We start from the raw sequence: 20,054 nt of genomic DNA, 5'->3' as shown, positions 1-20,054 counted from the left end.
AGGAATGTGTCAGCGGGAGTCGGACTTATGCCTTCCGTTGAGTAGCTGTTGTCCAGATTCTGAGTCTTAGAAGCCGAGCCCTGTAGTTTTCATACTTCATCTTATATTTCACAAAGAGTTTATATCCTTCTGTTTCATAACAGGTGCCAGACTTGTTTTCTCTGATTTTCCCAGCTGGATGCACTATTTCCTTCCCTCTTCTCTCTAGTAGGCTGAGACAGGAGCTATTTCGGCATTTGAACCAGCTTCTCTCCAGCATCTGGTTGGGTTTACAGTTAATCCAGTCTCCCACACCTGAGACTTATAGCCTAGTCACAGGTGTTAAAACACCAGTGTCCTGTCCCTTCCCCAGCATCCCCCCAGGATGACTTCCAAAGGACGTGAAGGCTCTCCTACCTCAAGTTACAGCATTTCCCTTCCCACATCTATTCCACCCACAATTCTTCTCCCCCTTTTGGCATAGAGTCTAGACCATAGGAATAAGCTCTCCTTTGGGTCTGTAATTCCTTGAATGCTTAATAGGTGATCCCATCCACTTCTAAGAATCCAGCCTTAATGCTTAACCCCAAAGGGAGTGCTCAGCTGCCCTGCCATAGGCAGGCCCAACCTCTTCTCTGGGCATGGGCCCACCCCATCCCCAGGCCAGTGGCAGGGAGGCCCTGCCCCTCGTGGGTATATCCCTAGTCTATGACTACCTGGGCCTGAAGCCTAAGGTTGACCTCTGGTAGCTCAGATCAACAATACATTGTCCAGGCCTCCTATTTACAGACCTGAGACAATTGTTGCCTACATTAAGCTGAAGTTGCACCTGCCTTCCTTAGCTCACAGGCACCCAAAAGTCTCAGCAGCCTGCTCAGTGGCCCATTGGAGGCTGCTGTTCCATTATGGATCCTGAGTGTGGTGCCAGGTCCCACTTACTCTCCTCCTCCAGCCAGCTCTGAGCTCCCTCAGCCTAACTTCGGTCTGGCCCTTGCTAAAATAAAACTACTGTGCAAATTTAGAGCCTGAAGAACCCATTGTATCCAATACCTCTTTAACAGTAAAAGGGCTGATGAGCCTTTTAGACTATAGGAATGATGCTGCATTCATCTCCATGAGCTCCATGGAGCAGGGGAACACCTCCAAATATTCTCTTCAAACTGCAACACACTCCAGCTAATTAGATCATCTTCAAAGCCTCTTATTTCTAAAGATTGTATGCCAGAAAGCAAGTAATTAACTCAACTGTACATTATATGATGCTTTCTGGTACTTTGCTCAAAGCATATTCAACTTTTTTATACTGTGCATCAACTGATGCTCAGGGGCTTCCAACTGCCTATGTTTCCTTCCTACCCCTCGAATATTTCATTTCACTCCCAGTCACTCAGTTTGTGAACTTCCTTTCACCCACACCTCTCAAACAAGCCTTAAACCCAGGCTTTCCATCCATCCCAGATCTCTGTTGAGTCTTAGAGCTCATTGTGGGTCTCAAGTAGGTCCTCTGGCCCCATCTTCAGGAATCCGGTGCTCTCTCAAGGTAGAAGAAGCTCCCTCACAGTAAAAGAAACGCTCTCCAATTAGAAGTTGTTTTGCTTGCGAGATTTTCTTTTATCAGACCTTCTCCAGACCCCAGAAAAATCCATTTGAGGGACTAGGTATTTAGCTAAAGAATATAATCACATTGTTGGGAAAATCTTTTCTATGTAACCCAGTTTATCACCATGGAAAGAACTGATCCTTGCTTACTTTCAGGTTTTAATACCTCTTCCTGTGTCCTCCCATGAGGCTAATAAATGAGTGATAATTCTCCGCAGCTGCCCAAGGGTACTTCTTTGAGATACAATCTTGATGAGTAATTTCACTGACTCTTTGGGCATGGCTTTGGGGAATGTCACATCATTTCTGGTGCTAGAGGGCCAGCTGTAGACTTTGAACTTTCATCTGTTTCTTCATTGCCAGATAGCAGAGGGGTGACTAATACAGGAGACCTTTGTGGGGTCTCCCATGATAGTAAATCTCCTTGGGAGAATATCAAAGAAGCCTTGTTTGGATGACCTCATATTCATTTTTCAAGACTTCAAGATACACACCTTGATAAGATGTAGTCCGCCAGAGCAGGGTATGAGCTAATCCACCAGCACAGACCGCTGAGAGTTCTCTTCGTTTCCTTTTATCCTATCTGGGTTATCAGAATCGGCTTCCTATGTAATTTTCAGGGCATATTGCCTGAGACACATTCAGATTCCAGTTGTATAGGAACATTTTCCTCCTATGCCATTTTTTTTCTCTCTTTTTGTGGTGTTTTGTTAGTCATTTACATTTTTTGTTTTTTTAGTTTTTTGGAACGCTTTATTTTTTTATCATTGCAAGTCCTTTATGTTTGTATCAAGCCCTTTATTCCTAAATACTTCAGTGTGTATTTTCTAAGGACAAGCAAATTCTTCATCATAACTATCAGAAAATTACAAAGTTCATGAAATTTAACATTGATAACAATATTATCACCTAACCTAGCTTGCACACCAATTTCGACAACTGCCCCCATAATGTCCTTGATAGCTATTTTGTTTTCCTGGACCAAGATTGAATTTTGAAGCCCTCATAGCATTTAGTTGTCATGTCTCTTTAGTCTCTCTGAATCTGGGCCAGTTCCTCAGCCCACTTGAATGTTTCCTTGCTTTGAAAATGGACAAATTGTGAGCTCAGTGAGTGTTGGTCCCTGAACTTCCCTCTGTTTTGTCAAATCACTGCTCCCAGAATACAAATGTTCCTCTGGAGATGATTTTCCAGTTATCCGAAACAGCCTCCTCCCTCCCTGGCCCTGGGACGTTAGACTCAGTGCATGTCAGCATATGGAAAAGGATCACATTTGGCCACATTGAATGTGTCCCAAACTGCTGCAATCATATCCCCTCTAGACCTGGAGGGTGATCAGAACAGTGAGGTTTACAAGTCACTTGTTAAAAGGACTAAGATTATTCTTAAAAGGAGCAGAAATCTTTTATATTCCATCCCTCCAGGCAATCTAGGCTGCTACCAGAACTCAGCAGGGCCAAAACAATGGCAGAGCAGCTGACAGAGTTGGTGTGAAATTTTGAACTGCATGATTTAGTGAGTGATGACTTTCTTTAAGCAGATCAGCTCCTACTACTAATGTCAAAATTATAAAAAGACAGCAGCTATGCTCCTGACACAGTACTTGATCAACAAAGGAAAATTACTTCTTGAAAAAGTATTATTTTAAAAATATTTATCTTTGAAGCAAATTAAGAGCTCCTTAACACCTGACCTGCAAGTAGTCAGCTCTGCCCAGGCACATGAGTCCCTGTCACAAGGATTGCTGGACAGAGTGTGGTCCCTCCATCCCCACTGGTCACTGCAGAAATAAGAATGAAGACTCTGCTATGGGCGGGTACACGTCAACCCAAGGCAGCCAGTGGGTCCAAGCAGCTGCATTCTCCCCTTATTTCTTCTAAATAAAATCAAGCAAAATAAGATTTTGCTTTGTATGAATGATTTTTGAATTGTGAAGAAGCATGTGAATAAATGCTGGCAGTCTTTACCTCATGAAAGAAAATTTCTTTTGAAGCCTGACACTTCTTTACTTTTATAGAAAATAGGTACAGGGCTCCTTCTTCCTCATCCCTTTAGGAAGGAAAAGAGCCATAATCTTATCAGGCTGAAGCCTTGATTTGATGTTGATCTGTCAGTGTGCCATTTGGGTAAAAATATTTTGCAGTGTTTTGCTTCTTCAGTCTCCAAAGCACAAATGTGTATGTATGTGTTGACCAGTTGCCATGGTTCTTTGAGATCCTTCAGTGTGGTTCTCTCTGACTTCATTTCTCCTTTCTTCAGAACTTCCATTTAGTGCTTTGGAAGCAAGCTGCAATTTTGAGGAAGATCTCTGCAACTTTTACCAAGATAAAGAAGGTCCAGGGTGGAGCCGGGTGAAAGTAAAACCAAACATGTACCGGGCAGGAGACCACACTACAGGATTAGGTAACTCCAGGGTCTGTTGTGCGGTGATGTGAGAGTAATATTCCCCCTCTATTTGTCATTCCCTCTCCATGCCTACCAAGACACTGACTTTAGGAAAAAAAAAAAAAAAAAGCAGCTGTGAAGAAGCAAAGACAATCAGTAATCTCGTGTTTGATCCTTTTTTTAAAGGTAATATTCAAATTGCTGTGCTAGCAAAAGTATTTGCCAGTTCACAGCATAGCCAAATCTTTGAAAATTATTTTGCTCTTTACATTAGATGGAAAAGTACCTTTAAAAAGCTATTAGATCTATCTTTATGAAATATCCAGTATAGACAAATCCATAGGGGAAGAAATCAGATTAGTGGTTGCCAAGGGCTGGGGCAAGGGGAGATTGGGAATGACTGTTTAACGAGTATGGTATTTTCTTTTGGGGTGATGAAAATGTTCTGGAACTAAATAGTGGCGATGGTTGCAAAACATTCTGAATGTATTAAATTCCATTCACACTTTAAATGGTTAAAGTGGTGAATTTTACGTTATGTGAATGCTACTACAAGAAAACTATAAATTGTAGGGAGGGGAAAGCTATTGGAAAATGATGGGTGGGCACTTGATGGATATATCTATAGAAGCTCCTAGAAACCAGAGTCTGAGCCCCCCATGCTTAAGGATTACCTCTCTCTTAAATGGCACCCTTCCTGGGGCTCAGCCCAGTAGAGACTGGTGGAAAGAGTGTCTCGTCCATTTATTCCACAAATATTTATTTACTGGGCACCAGGGTGAATTTACCATGAAGCTGATGAAGCTTAAGTTTTAGGGCCCTTCATTTGCATGAGCCCTGGGAAAGACCTTGAAAATGACCCTTGCAGTTTCATACTTGTAATTTTGTATTTTTTTTTTTTTAAGAGATCTTCTAACTTGCACAAATTCAGGCCCTACAAAACCTAATCTGACCTCAGCCAGACTAATGCTGGGGGATATAATATTGAAAAAAACAGACACGAATCCTACTCTTGCTGGCTGACAATCATGTCGATGGGAAGAGGAACATTAAACAATTCTATACACACACAAACATGTAATTACACGTTGTGATGAGTGCTTTGAAAGAAATGAAGAGTGAGCTCTGAGAGATAAGAGAGGCAAGAACCTAATCTTGGTTGGAGATTCCGGAGAGGTTTCTCCAAGGAAAGCAGGAATTAGCCAGGAGAGGGGGAGCAATCCAGGCAGCAGGAAGAGCATCTGTGAAGGCCCTGAGCTGAGAAAGCGCTGGCACTTCCCACGAATAGGAGGTTAGCGTGGCTGGCCTGTGGGGAGGAAGGTGAGGAGAGGGGAAGAAATGATGTTAGAGCGGAAGGCAGATGATGTTGGGCATGGCTGGCCAGAGTAAGCATTTGGGATTTTATCATAAAAAAAACGAGAAGCCATTGAAGGGTTTTAAATTTAAGAGAGAGATTAAATTAAGCTTCAAAAATGTTGTTCTGGTTGTTGTATAGCCACCATGTGAAATAACCAAAGAACTTCTGTCAGATGAGCTAAATAATCAAGTGAAACTGAACTGTAGAGCAAAGCCTGAGGTGCCCAAAAGAAAACTGAGGGGGCTGCAGGGTGGGGCAGAAAAGAGAATGACAAAGGTAGAGCATCATTTTTTAAATTTTCAGCACATGTTTTCTGGAATACATGGACCTGTTTTAAGATTAGCATCGGGATAATGTGGGCAGGAGAGAAGGGAGGCTCTTGATCTTATTTTGCTTGATTTTATTTAGAAGAAATAAGGGGAGAATGCAGATTTTGGTAGCTAGAAGAGCCCACCTGAGCAAATGCTTTTCAGGGACAGGTTTAACACCTGACCTGCAAGTAGTCAGCTCTGCCCAGGCACATGAGTCCCTGTCACAAGGATTGCTGGACAGAGTGTGGTCCCTCCATCCCCACTGGTCACTGCAGAAATAAGAATGAAGACTCTGCTATGGGCGGGTACACGTCAACCCAAGGCAGCCAGTGGGTCCAAGCAGCTGGCAGCCCAAGGTGATTTCCCCTTTCTGTTTTATGAAACGTGTAAGCCCTAATTGGTGGCTGGAATATGGTCATAGGCAATTAGAAATCTGAACTGGTTTATGAAGTTTACTTAGGATTGAAGGAGTGTCTATTTGCAAAAGTCACAGATTTTTTCTACCACTGAAGCCACAAACATTAGAAAATGTTTTCTATCATTTAAAGCCTATGGAAATAATCTCTGCTGGCAAATTCCACTACTTTAATCAAATGTTTCCACATGATAATCTGGGCTGGATTACTGAACTTTTTCCTTGCTGGTACACTGAAGGTGTTTTCTTGTTTGCAGGGTATTACTTGCTGGCCAACACAAAGTTCACATCTCAGCCTGGCTACATTGGAAGGCTCTACGGTCCCTCCCTCCCAGGAAACTTGCAGTATTGTCTGCGTTTTTATTATGCCATCTATGGGTTTTTAAAAATGAGTGACACCCTAGCAGTTTATATCTTTGAAGAGAACCACGTTGTTCAAGAGAAGATCTGGTCTGTGTTGGAGTCCCCAAGGGGTGTTTGGATGCAAGCCGAGATCACCTTTAAGAAACCCATGCCTACCAAGGTACAGTGGAAACTGCACAATACTTTCACTTTCAGTTGCTAAACTGGGTTAAAAAAAAAAAAGTATATTTCTGTTTAGTTATATTCAATTATTTTTATTTTGTTCAGGCTGACAGTCCCACCCTACGCTGTACACCCAGCTGTACATAAATTACTTCTTCAGTTCTTTTCAGTGTTCCATGTCTCTGAATCATGGCCACCTAGGGAGTTTGCTAGTTTTTTATTTCTTTGATTCCCTGAGAATGATCCAAAGACTGGGAATACATAATTAGTACAAGATACAAGTATAAGTCAATGGCTAAACTTCAGTTTGGGGCCACGATTCACACATACATGCATAGCTGTGGAAATGCTAGTATATAAAAGGATGAGCTCAGTGAGCTTGGTTTTACATAGTGTAGCTTTAAGATCGACTACCTAAGGCTCTAGCTGAACAGATTGGGGAAGTTCAATAAAAAATGAGGAGCCAATCCTGCCCAACCAGATAGAATTTATATAAGGGAACCATCAGCAGCTAATTTTGATAGCAATGAGAATGTAAAAAGAGAAATCTTTATTGCAAAGACAACATAAAAGAAAACTGTCTCTCTAGAACTTAACAACTCATAAACTTAAAGAAGTTTTACAGATGGAATAATTTCTAGTTTATTACAACCAAGATAGGAAACTAGTATGGGGAAATCCATTTTGTGTCAGCCTGTCAGTTAATCAGCAAATATTTCTCAAGTACCCTGTCTATGCCATAAAGGGATCTGAAGAAGGAAAAGGAAGGTTCCTTCCTTCAAACAGATTACTTACACAGTAAGGAAATATTGTTGAATGAATTGATGAATCAGTTGACCCAGTTCATTATCCAGGAATCACCCCAAGTCCAGGCTTCCTAGGGGAAGATACAAGCCCGGGAAAGAAGTATAACTGTCTTTGGAAATACTAATGGCCCGAACTTCTCTTAGTTATAACCATCTCCACACAATCTCAGATATGTCCATCTGTAATTTCCTTTGAGGAAATTTTGTACAGCATCCCCATCAGAAGGTTGCTTTTACTCCATTGGACTACTCACCAGAGCATGATTAAATCTTTACAATGATTAATCAAAGTTCCTTTAAAAGCTTTACAAAGTTCTTTTCCATTGTTGGACAAGAAGAAATTCTAATTATAAAGCCATGGCAGCCTCCTTGACTTACTGATTTCTAAAAGAGTTAAACCAATTTATAATACCTGGATCAGAGTATAAGCACACAAGATTTACCACCATCTCATAGCACTGCTTGTTAGTGTTTTTATGCTAAATAGTCTGTATTGTGTGTATCCCCTTCTTAATTCTGTTGTACTTTGATCACCTGATTTAACTATTCAGCTTGGCCTCCTCTATGGCCAACAGAGGAAACAAATTGGTGTTTTTTGTGCCAGATTCCTCATCCTAGCCTAGGCACAGTCCCCTCAAGCTAAAGGCCTAGCTAATTCCAAACATTTTCTGAATCAGCCTTTCTTTCACAAACGTCATCTGACCTTTGCTACATTCTTGGATTTTCTCTTTGATCCAAGCAACTCTATGCCCCTTGGGAATCTCAAAGACTTTACTTGCTTTCCCATTACCAATTATTCAACTCTTGTAAGTTACATTATTTATGGTAATACATATACTTGACTGGGGAGGAGTTGTGCACAAGATTCACACAATCAGGAATGTACCAGAAAGTAACTAAATTTTTTTCTACTCCATATCCTGTTTTCTGATGTTTAAAAAAAAATGGAGGGAGGGATATAATAAGTATTTCATCCATTCATTTGACCTTCATGTATTTATTTATTCATTCATCCATCCATTTGTTTATTCCTTCTTTCAACTAGCATTTAAAAGGTATATGCTCAGTTCAAAGGATATAAAGAAGAATGAGACGTCGATCATTCCCTTAAGGAGATCACAGATAATAGAAGATAAGGTTATGCAAACAACTGACTTATTTTAGAGCAATATCACTATCCCACAGAATGGCAGTGTAGAAAAGTAGAGGAGCAGTTCTACCAATTGGATATACAAAGAATAATGGCAATTAGAGACCAGATGGGCTGGTGTTTGAAGGTTTAAGACTTAGGCCATGGTGGACTCTAATTTCTGCTCACTACTGCAGTCCCCCTCCCCATATCCTCTACTCACAGGCACTCAGGGTGTAGGAAAGCCTGCCCATTCCTTTACAGTGAGTTCCTGCTCTTACCTGTCTCCCATGGAATTGGTGCAATTCTCCCAGTAAGTAAGGGGGTCCCAGAGAATTTGCCTTTCCTTGTTTGGAGGTTGATTTCCAACCCTTCCAGCAGCTGCTCCATTCCTATCCAACCACTTAGGGAAAAACAGATCTAGAATCAATGGGTGCAGGAATTTGGAAGGATCTAGACATGGATTCAGCCCCAGTGCAGATGAAGAGATGGTACAATTAAACACTAGAAAACTTCAGATGCATGTCTGAAGGTGGCCCACAGTTCTTGGTGGGTCCCTGATAAACAGAATTAGCTCCTCAGTGAGTGAGAGAACATTTGATGGTCACCATAGAGGCAGACAGGAAACCAGAGCTCTCTTACTTATGTAATATTACTTACACATGGAAATGAACATTCAAGAAGTATGTAAGAAAAGGGATTTCTTTGAAGTCAAAGTTTCCCTGTCACTTCCCATCCCTGAACTCAAACTCTAGTCCAACTACCCAGAAGTAACCACTTGTTTTTCTGATGGTTTTTCTTCCTGATTTTCTGTTGGTTTCCTCTGTAATTCTAAATATTATATTTCCACCTCCTTTTCTTGATATATTAACCTTAACAGTATTTATCAACTCCTACCATGAAAGAGAAGGAATTTAGCTTACTTATATTACTCTCTCTTCCAATCCCTCTCTCCTTCATAATTTTTACTTATATTTTTATTTCTCTTGGTCTTCTTTAAAACTTTAGTATAAATAGCCATCTGGATTTGATCCATAAACTTTGGGCAGTCTCTTGACACTCCACGGTGTAAGATGAATAAATTTTCACCCTTGCATTTCCCTTCACCTCTCTTCCCCAACTTTACTTCTCAGATTCTCTCTGATATACAATTACTTTTACATTGTTGTGGCTGATACCATTTATAACCCTATAATCATGCCTCTTGTGCCTTGCCTATGGCTAGATTTCCCAAAGGGGACCCCCAGTCATTTGGAGCAGGACCATTCTGCCTTATTATGGAACCATCCCTCACATTATAGGATTTTTAACATCTGCAGTGATTTCAACAATCAACATTATTTCTACATGTTTCCAAATGCCCCCAGAAGTGTCAGACCATCCTTGGATGAGGACCTCTGGTCTATAAGTTAATTCTGAAAATTGAACTTAAAAACCAATAAACAATGTCTCCAATGTTGTAGTTAAGTATTCGTTCCTATAGAACCAAGTAGTAGCTATAGACTGTGCGGCTCAGAGACTGTTGTAAGCATCAAGGTCAAATGGGTTCTCTTTTTTTGTTCTAAATCAATCATGCTAAATCTTAGCTGGTTTTATATTTATTTGAATGCTGACTCCAAACAAGCCTTTCTTTTATTATTGTTGATAGAAGAAGTTGTCTTAATTTGCCAGAGCTGCTATCACTTAATACCACACAATGGGTTGGCTTAAACAACAGAAATGTATTGGCTCACAGTTTGAGGATGGAGGGATTCCACAACCAAGATATTGGTGACTTGCTTTCTCCCAGAGTTGGTATGCTCTGGTGCTGGCTGCCGGCAATCTGTGAGGTTCCTCTGCCATGGGGTATGTCTTCCTCCCACACAGGTCTCCCTCCTGGATGGGAGGGCTGCCTGAAAGCTGGGAACTATCAACTGTTCTCTTATTTTGGAGATTTGATTAGGGAAAAGGCATCTAAGCTACTTTCTTCCAAACCAGTGCCATTTGGGTGCTAACAGCCACACCAGAGCCCCTATTTCTCCAAAGTAGATGGCTCATTTGTAGGGATGGGAGGGAGAGTAGGAGGCCCTACCCATGCAGCTGTATATATCAGTAGTTCTTCGAACAACAACCTCAAATCCTCTTCCAAATCCTTCTCTGCCTACCTATTGATTCTAATCCTCAAACCCTGTGGAGGCCTCCCTGGGAATGATGGTCTCTCCCTACTTAAACAGACTACTTGCAGGCCCCAAGCTATTGCTCCTTCCTCATCTACAGAAATATATTAGCTTTTCATCTGCCAGATTTTATGAGACTGTCTAGTATTCTAAGGTGTCTTCTTGTCTTCTTTCCCTTTCCTCTTTGTATGGCTTTTATGACTTTTTCCCTTTCTGCATTTATTTAGTGCTATGGAGGGAAAAGAGGGAGAGAGAAGCAGTGTGCCCTGTCAGTCTGTCTGTGCACTATCTTACTAAAACCTCACAAGACTTTCTTAGATAGTGTTTATTTATTTTGATTTTAACAAATGAAGACACAGAGGCCGAGCAGTAAATAACTTTCCCAAGTTCATATAGCTCAATAGTGGCTGAGCTGCGGATTAAACTCAGCTCTGTCTGATTCCAGAGCCTGAGTTTTCTGCAATATGGAGTGAAACGTTAGGAGCTGGACTTAGTAGTCTAGAATGACAGAACAAGTAATTTCTCATAGTAGCTACTATTGCTTTTCTTTTCCTCCTGATTCAGGATTCAGGGGTCATTTCTGCCCCTAAAAAATATTAACAAACAGACTTCCTGACCCAGGTAATGAAGGTAGGAAAGAGAAGTAGAGACAACAGAGACCTTGGGGTCAATAAACATGTATTTTTTAGTCGACTCTACAACTTGCGAGGTATGTGACCTTTAGCAAGCCAGTTAACTTTTCAGGGCCTTAATTCTCTGTTGATAAAATGAGGGTTATCACTGCCTTAGGATGGTTGTGAGGTGAGTTGATGCATATGACTGTACAGTGCTGTCAGATATTAGCTTGTGAATATCATCCTCCTCATCATCACCATTCCTGAGATGCCAGGTAGCCAAACTATTTGCCTCTGATATTTTCTTTTCATCTTTCTGTCTTCTTGGCAACATCTGACGCAGTGTACCAGAAATATCTCCTGAAACATGCCTCTGCCATGATCTCACGTCTTTTTGCTGGTTCTTAACCCTCAAAATCATTGGTTCTCAATTGTAGGCAATTTTGCCCCCTCAGGGGGCATTTGGCAATGTCTGAAGACATTTTTAGTTGTCACAACTAGGGGTGGGGGAGTGCTACTGCTATCTCCTGGGTGGAGACCAAAGATGCTGCGAAACATCCTACAACACACAGGGCGGTTCTCCACAACAAAGAATTTCATGGCCCAAAATGTCAATAGTTTAATTGAGCTCTCAGAGATTTCTGGGTCTCTTTTCCTGGCCCCTCTTTTCTTCTCACCCTTATTTCTCTCCCTAGGTGAGCTCATCCATTTCCATGGCTTCAAAATACTAAAACTTCCTAAATACCTGGGTCTGGCCCTGACCTTTCTTTGTTCCAGACATCTATCCTGGTTGCCTACTCTGCATCTCTACATAGAAGTCCCTCTGGCTCCTAAATACAAACAAGTCCAAACCCACTTCTCCATTGTTCACAGTCTGAATGTTTAAACAGCAGTACCCTCTACCCAGTTGTTCAAGCTAAAAACCTGGGAAGAGACATCTTTCTCTCCACATCTTTTAATTCTCATGTCCTATTAATTGTCCCTCCTAAAGATCTTCCACATCCATCCCTTTTTCTCACACCCCACTGCCATTCTCCTCATTAGGCTATCATTATCTCTTGCCTGGTTTATTATCATGGCCTTTGTACTCTTCTCCAAGCGCACCTGAAATCCTCTCATGCTCCCCCACCATGTGTCTTCTGCTTGGCAGCAGAGTTATCCAGATGAAACCCAGCCCTGCAGTAACCTTTTGGCTCCCTAGTCCTTGGAGAGAAAAGGCTCTGCATGCTCTGACCTCAGCCCCCTCCGGAGCTTTGCCCTGTGCTCTCCCTACTCGGTCTCTATTCCAATCACAATGCGTGATCATATCCTGTAGCACAGTCTGCTCTCTCTTGCCTCAGGCTGTTGCATACCCTGTTTCCTCTGCCTAGACTTCTAATTTAAATTTCAACTTAAACCTCACTTCCTCAGAGATTCCTTCATAGAGTCCACTCCCTAGGTATCATACACTTCTCCTTTGTTGTCTTGGAGACCGTGTAACAGGAGTAGGAGCACAGACACAGGAGCCTGTCTAGGTTCAAATCCTAATCTACCACTTACTTCTTTTGTAGTCTTAGGCAGTTTTCTTAATCCCTTTCTTCCTTGCTTTTCTCATCTGTAACCCAAAACCTAGTAGAGTATGTGGCACACAGTTGAAGCTCAATAATTGTCTGTTGACTGACTGACTGTCAGGTTCTGGCTTTGAGCAGTGGTTGTTGACCCTCATTAAAATCGCCTGGAGAGCTTCAAAAATGCTGATGCCCAAGTTTGACTCCAGACCAGCAGTCACAGGTTGGAGTCCCAGGAAAGCGGACTCCAAGATGGAGATGAGCATGCAGAAAGTTTGAGAGAATGCTCTTGGAATCAATAGTGATAAAGGGAAAGGAAAGAAGCAGGATTGGCAAGGAAGGCATTGGGCTGCATTGCAGTCTCAGTGGAAGCCCCAGCCGAACTTTGATGTTACTCGGAAGCTGGTATGGGCTTTCAAAGTTATCCAGAATCAGGGCAATACTGTCTTTATAGTTCCATCTGATTAGTCATTGGATGCTGGCTACCTTAGGATGGGGGTATTGGCTGGGGCAGGCAGCTCTCTTCTGTGAGATACTTCCTGGAGAGGGTTAACCTGCTGAGTACTGTCTGCAGAAAGTACTGTCTGCAACTGGGAAATAAGTCCTTCATACCCAAAGGGGAATTTGAGCAGCACATCACAGCATCTCCCATACCAATTAGGTCAGAATCTTTGAGGAAGGGCCTGGGAATCAGAATTTTAAAAAGCACTCCAGTGATTATAACATGCACCACAGAGAACTATTGCCCCAAGCAACTAGCCGTGATAGTGGCAGAAAAGAAAAAAGGAAAGACAGTATTTTTCAGAATCACAATCAGCTAAGCTACACTAAAATGAGGTGTGGTGGACCAGCAGGCCTATGGTGGCTAATGGCCCAGGAAAGTTCACATCTGTGTAATGCCTATGCCCAGGTTGCCTGCCCAAAATGCCAAGAGATGGTACCGTGGCCACCACAGCTGAGAGGGGAGCAGAGTTGGACGAATGGTCTTCTTGCCCCTAGGTAGCTTTACCTGTGTGAGTGACTCAGAAAGGTAGTCAGATCTGTAATCCCTATGTTTTCCCCTTAGTGCAAGAAAGCCCCTTCACAGCTTAGGATCTCTAAGAGTTTGCCAGAGATGTGGCATTACCAGTGCATGATTATCTTTCCCACATGTGGTTTCTGTCCACAGAGAGTACATGTTTCTGCAAATACCCTTGCTATTTAGAAAGGGGCTTTTAAAGACACAGAATCCCCAGAATAAGCATATGGTAAATACTTGTCAGCTGTTGCAATCTGTCTGTAAGTTTCTATCAACTGTTCTCTACGGTCAAATAACTCAATTTCAAACTGCTGACAGTTTAAGAGACTTACCTGAGCATATGGAATTTAGCATAACCATATACTTCATAATAGTTGGGTTTTATGGTGCCGGAGAATCTAAAATGAACTTGCTAGAACTTCTGGAGACTTCACAGTTTGACCTGAATTGCAAGAAGACATGAGTTCGTTGTGGGTTTATCAAGTACCTACTATGTGCCAAGTGGCATGTGGTCTTTCATTTAATCCTTAAGCAATATGACACAATAACACATTCCAAATTTACAGATGAAGAAACTGAAGTTTCAAGAAGTAAAAATGGTTTGGTTCTTCCTGTTGTCTTGCCACTGTCCCAACTTCCAAACCAAATACATCTCATACATATGTCCATTTCTTCTTTTCCTCAGCCACAACTCTGGTCCAAGCTACCTAAACTACTTCAGTATCTTCCTACCTGCTTCCTTTTCTGCTTCTGCCTTGCTCTCTCTTAACTCCTCTCACAGCAGCCAGAATCATCTTCTCAAAACAGAAATCAGATCACGCCCCTCCCCTGCATGAAACTGTCCAGTGGCTTGTAGAAAGCATCATTTCTTGCTGTGGTGTAGAAGGCCCTGCATGGTCTGGCTCCTGCCTACTTTGTGTAATCATATCCCCTAGCTCTTCCCATGCTCACATAGGCCCACAGGTGTGCTCCCCATCCCCTGCATCCCCAAGCTCTCCTTCATCAGGGCCTTGACACTTGCAGCCCCCTCTGCATAGTACACTCCTCTCCCTGCTATTTCCATGCCACGCTGATTCTCACAATCAAGGGCTTCATCTCAAAAAGGAACCTCCCTAACCACCCAGTCTATAACACCCTTTCCCCACCCCCAACTTATTCCCCATCATATGACCTAGTTTCTTTCGTGTATAGCATTTATCCCAATCTGAAATTGTCTTGATTATTTGTTTACATGCTCATTGTCCATCCCTCTTCTCTGATAAAAATGTCACCTTTATGAGGACAAGGACCCTGTCAGTCTTGTTCATTTCTGTATTCATGGCATCTGGCACTGTGCCTGATGCAAAGTAGGACAACAATAATATTTGATTCAATAAATTTTGTTTGGTGCATACATGGTCAATGGATGGATAGATGAATGGATGGATGGATGGATGGATGGATGGAAATTCTAAGGTAGGGAATTGGCAGAGCTGGGGTTTGAACCCTTGTCTATCCAACACTGGAGGCTGCCTTTTGCACAGATTATCTTTAGGCGCTAAATCTTCATGCATTCTTGGGAAAATCTTGTTCTTGAACAGCTGGAAAAAGTAAGGCTCCCAAGCCTGCCTTGGGGTCTAGGTACCTGGTTTTTCATTCTCACGACATTCCCGTTAACTGAAGTAAAGTATCTCTTCTTATTGCCCTTAGCATCCCGGAATGCAGCATTAGATGAACCCAAGGTCACCCAGCTGTCCTACTAAAAACACATGCCTGAACTCGGAGCATATTACACATGTGTCACTGTTAGGAAGAACTGTCTTCCTAGGCTTCATGTTCCCACCACCCTACTCCAAAACCAAGCAAGTTTGATTGGTCAGGGCACAACTCAAAGAGCTAATGGCAGCATTTTCACACTTGTTCCCTAAATTGGAAGCCTTGTATTTGGGTTTTGACTGTACCTGACCTGTTCCTAGTGCTGATTTTCACTGGTGGAAATGGTTGGTAAATATGTTTGAGTATCTATATTTAAAATGACAACCACAATCCCTTTGCTCTGCTTATTAGTAGGACCTGCTTTCAAGTACATTATTTTCACCTCTCAGTGAGCAGGACTAGACTCAGCACATTGTCAACTGGGGCCAGAGCTGAGCTGAGTGAGGGGACACCTGGGTAGAAATGTACAGGAGTCAAAATGTACATTTCAGGCTCTGTCCCTGGTTTCTCTCCCTCACTCCCAGTACCTTCATGCTATCTGCTCAGTACTCCACAAGTCAGATGGCCTTACATTCTAGATGTTTCTTTATCTTTCTTTCCCCTATTAGTACTTACCCAGCCTGTAGTAAGGACAATGGGCTGATGAGATTAATATCTCCCTGCTCTTTCCCCTAGGTAGTATAATAATTCATAGCTCTATTTAAGAAATGATAGCAATGCTAAGAATTTCCCTTCGACTGTTCTGGCAAAGTAGCTGTTTGGATGGAATCTGTGTAATGTTATCATTACAACAGCTGCCAATAACAACAGGAACTTTTATTGAGCCCTTTTCCTGGGCCAGGCACTGGACAAAGCACTTGAGATGCATTTGCTTCATTTGACTGCCATGACAGCCTAGGAAGGAAAGCTTTATGGCCCCATTTTACAGATGAGGAAACCGTAAACAGAAAATTAAGGATGTTACTCAACATCACACAGCTTGTAAGTGGCAGAATTGAGAGCTAAAACCAGGTCTTTCTGACTCCAGAATTTTGATACAATGCCATAATGCCTCCCAGCACCCTCTTGTGGCTCATGTGAAAAGTGAAGGATGAGGTGAGTCTGGGAGCCCAGTCCTAACAGTCAGGTTTCTAAAAATTTCTAGAACTTTACTATTAACCCTCAGTTGTTCTATTTTAGAAATAATTTTGGCTCCTAAGTGTGGTCAAAATCCAAGATAGGTTCAATACAAAGGAGAGCTGTGGGTTAGAGTAAAAATATAGCATAATGCTGTGGGTTCCCTGCTATTTATAGCTTTACAGTTTGGGCTAGTTATGTAACTTTGCTGAGTCTCACTTGCTGAGGTGTAAAGTGGGTATACTAGTAGTACCTACCTCGCAGGACTATGGTGACGATCCAATGAGATGCATCAGGTAAAACCCGTAGCAGAGTACCCGGCACATAGTTAGCATTTTATCAAATTTAGCAGAAAAGAGAAAGACTAAAGAATGTGTTTTCTAGGTCCTGAACCTTAAAGGGTTTCATAGGCAACATTATTGTTCACAGCATCCTTAGTATGTGGAAAATTCTGCACCCTGGTTTTTGCTGTGAGGTATTCTTTAAGGTAAAAATCAGGACAGAGTTAAATCCTTATTTTAGTAGTACTCAGCTTTCGTGAAGAAATGCCTGCTTTTACACAATCATGAACAGCCTGCAATAATGTTTTTAATGTTTTAGAAACATTTGGAAAGAACATGATTCATGAAATGGTTTTCTTGATCTGTTTTTCCTCCTGCACTTTACTAAAGAGAGAGCTGGTAATCAAGAGTTATCTTGAGAATTTTGTACATGAGAGATGATAATGAGGAAAGAGAACAATTCACTCCCAGTGCTTTTCCTAAAAGCCAGATGTCAAGAGAGACTAGAGAGTGATTGTCAGAAACTCCATAGAAATGGAGCACAAGCATTAGCCTTTATGCATTCAAATCCTAAGTTTAAAGTTATTCTTACTCACTGTAGAACATATATTAGGTCCTACAATACCTTTTGGCCTGAAACTAGTTTTTCCCTTAAACAAAGAGCTTTAAGTGTTTTGTTAATTAGAAGCCCTGGGAGGAACTCAATATTCTGTTCATTCAATATTTCTTTTGGAACAAAATGTTAAACGCCCCATAAAATTAGAGAATGACCAGGCATTCATTGTGTTTCATCTGGATCTGGCTTAGTGACCAGCTCAGCAGCCATTAATATTTTCAGGTAAATCCTTCTAGGTCTACCTCTTTTCTCTGTTATAGGATTCAAAAACAAATACACCTCAAAAGCCATTTATGGATTTGGGAGAAAACTCCAGTCTGGCCAGGATGAAAAAATATAAATAATTTTTTTTTTTTTTTTACTGAGCAAGAACCCTGTCAGTCCTTCCCGTAGTATATCCTATCAAGCACAGATCCCAAAGGTTCTGTGGCCAAAAGAGTTTGGCAAGTTTTGCATACTGTATCTCTACTCCCTTGCAACACACTAGTATTAGAAACTCTGGTAAGTTCTACATTAAAGAAACCTACTTGACCTTGTTTTTAAGGTGGCAGTTTCCCTAAAGTATTTGACCTAAAACCCTTGACTTGTGTAGTTCCTGTTAGCAGCATGCTACTTATCATAGCATTTAATGCAATCTCTATAAATTATCTGCTTACCTGCCTGTCTTCTCAAATTAAACTTGTAAGCTTCTGGGGGATAGTGATCCATGTGTTATCCACTTTTTTTATTTCTTATGCCAGAATAACTTCTGGAACAGAGTGACTGCTCAATAGATAGTTAAGAAAGAGAACTGAATTGTCAATGAATATGTGTTGATGACAAGGAAGAACAATATAAGTCTATCAAAGGCAAGAAAGAAGATTAAATATTTCTGTCTTTGGGTCACATAACCCATGATCCCTTAGAGTCCAGCACCCTAGCAATTTGTTCTGTGAGGAATCTTAGTGTGAGCACTTGAAAGCAGAAATATTCTGCTGGACATACATGAACATGTATGTGCCAGGTCCGGTGTGGGGCTTTCTAGGATAAGAATTAGTAAGCCAAGAGTTGTGACTCTCCCCCCTGAATCTATTTCCCAACTTCATATGGAACGATTTCCTCATTCCAAAGCTCATGTTTTACCAGTCCTTCCCATTCTTCTCATCCCTTTCTTGCCACTCAATACGACTTCTCCAGCCTCCATCCTGAGCTCACAGTCCCTGATGCGCTCACTTCCACAGCACCAGCCCAGGTCCTGCTGGCTTTTCCCACCTTGGTCCTCCTAACCCCTGGGACCCCTCTGTCGCTGCTTTTGTCTTCTTTTTCTCAGGATTCTTGGCACAGCTGGAGAATATAAGACTAATCTCCCCTGTCCACTCCCATGCTGCCAGCGCAGCCTATTATTTGTCTGATCTCTCCTTGACTTCCTTTCACATTCCAAACCATAGATGTTCACATCCATTTCCATTTGTAGATTTCCAGTTGGCCCTCTCTGCCTCATTCTTAGGCTGTGATGTCATGGGTTCAACTCCCAGAAGGAAGAAGACACAAGTTCCTTCAATTCTATTCTTTGAATCTTCACCTGCCCCTCTTCATCCTCTTCCGAGTCCTTTCTCTCTGTCAAAACCAACTCCTCCACCTACACATTTGACCTTGTCCCTCCTGCCTCCTCTGAGACCTTATATCGTAAATTATCCCCTTTCTCTTAAATCTTCCATCACCAGTAGTCCTTGGCACACTGCCAACATATGTTGGTCTCCTGCATTTGACACAATGAACCTTCCTTTCACCTCAGTCCCCATTTAAGTTGCCACCCTATCCCATTCCTTTAGCCTTCAAACTTCGTGAAAGATGCATCTTCAATTACACTCTCTGCTCCAGCAGTTTGTCATTCCTTGAGCTTGTTGCAGGAATCATCACACCTGAGAAAATCCTACCCTTCCCTCAAAGTCCATCTCAAGTGTCCCTTTTTCCTTGAATCTTTTAAGACATTGACATCTGTTTTATTTGTTGGAGTGAGATTTGCATAATCAAAGGGCCCTCAATCGCAAATATAAAGAGCTGGCTTCTAGTCTTGACTCTGGCATTAACAATGTAAATCAGAATGTCATGTCACCTCACTGTTTCCTCATCCATGAAATAAGGACATGTTTTAAGATGACCTCTAAGTCTCTTCTACCTCCTGTTATATTTTTAGGCATCTTAATGGCAGGAACTGTGTTTTAATACGTTATAGATCTTGTGTATAACTTTCTCCATTTCTTTGTTTCCTCCTACTAAAAATATTTTCCATTTATTGAAAAGAATGAAATTGTCTATTATTCAGATCTCAAATTTTAAAATCTTCCTTTTAACTATACCCTTTAATGATAAAAATGTGATTAAATGTAAAATATCTAGGGTTCTAAATTTCTAAAAGCTGTACTTACAATAGAAATTTGCTCAAGCATAACAGCAGATCTAGAAAGTTTCTGGAAAAGATTTATGAACAGGTAGCTTATCTAATAACAAGGCCTTCTGCTACTC

The 20,054-nt window shown here is 41.6% G+C and overlaps 1 protein-coding gene across 2 annotated transcripts in view; it reads left to right on the top strand.

The window, feature by feature from the left end:
- Positions 1-20,054, top strand: part of MAMDC2 (MAM domain containing 2) — a 182,672-nt gene that overhangs the window by 116,876 nt on the left and 45,742 nt on the right. For both annotated transcript variants that reach the window (XM_037797852.1, XM_037797854.1), the window contains exons 8-9: positions 3,838-3,981; positions 6,304-6,569. In XM_037797852.1, the coding sequence (XP_037653780.1) occupies positions 3,838-3,981; positions 6,304-6,569 (410 nt within the window). The remainder of the gene's footprint in view (positions 1-3,837; positions 3,982-6,303; positions 6,570-20,054) is intronic.

The sequence above is a fragment of the Choloepus didactylus genome, chromosome 10 (genome assembly GCF_015220235.1).
Source record: "Choloepus didactylus isolate mChoDid1 chromosome 10, mChoDid1.pri, whole genome shotgun sequence".
In the NCBI taxonomy this organism is placed as follows: Eukaryota; Metazoa; Chordata; class Mammalia; order Pilosa; family Megalonychidae; genus Choloepus; species Choloepus didactylus.
The sequence above is the reverse complement of the archived record's forward strand: the minus strand, read 5'-3'. Positions and strand labels throughout refer to the sequence as shown.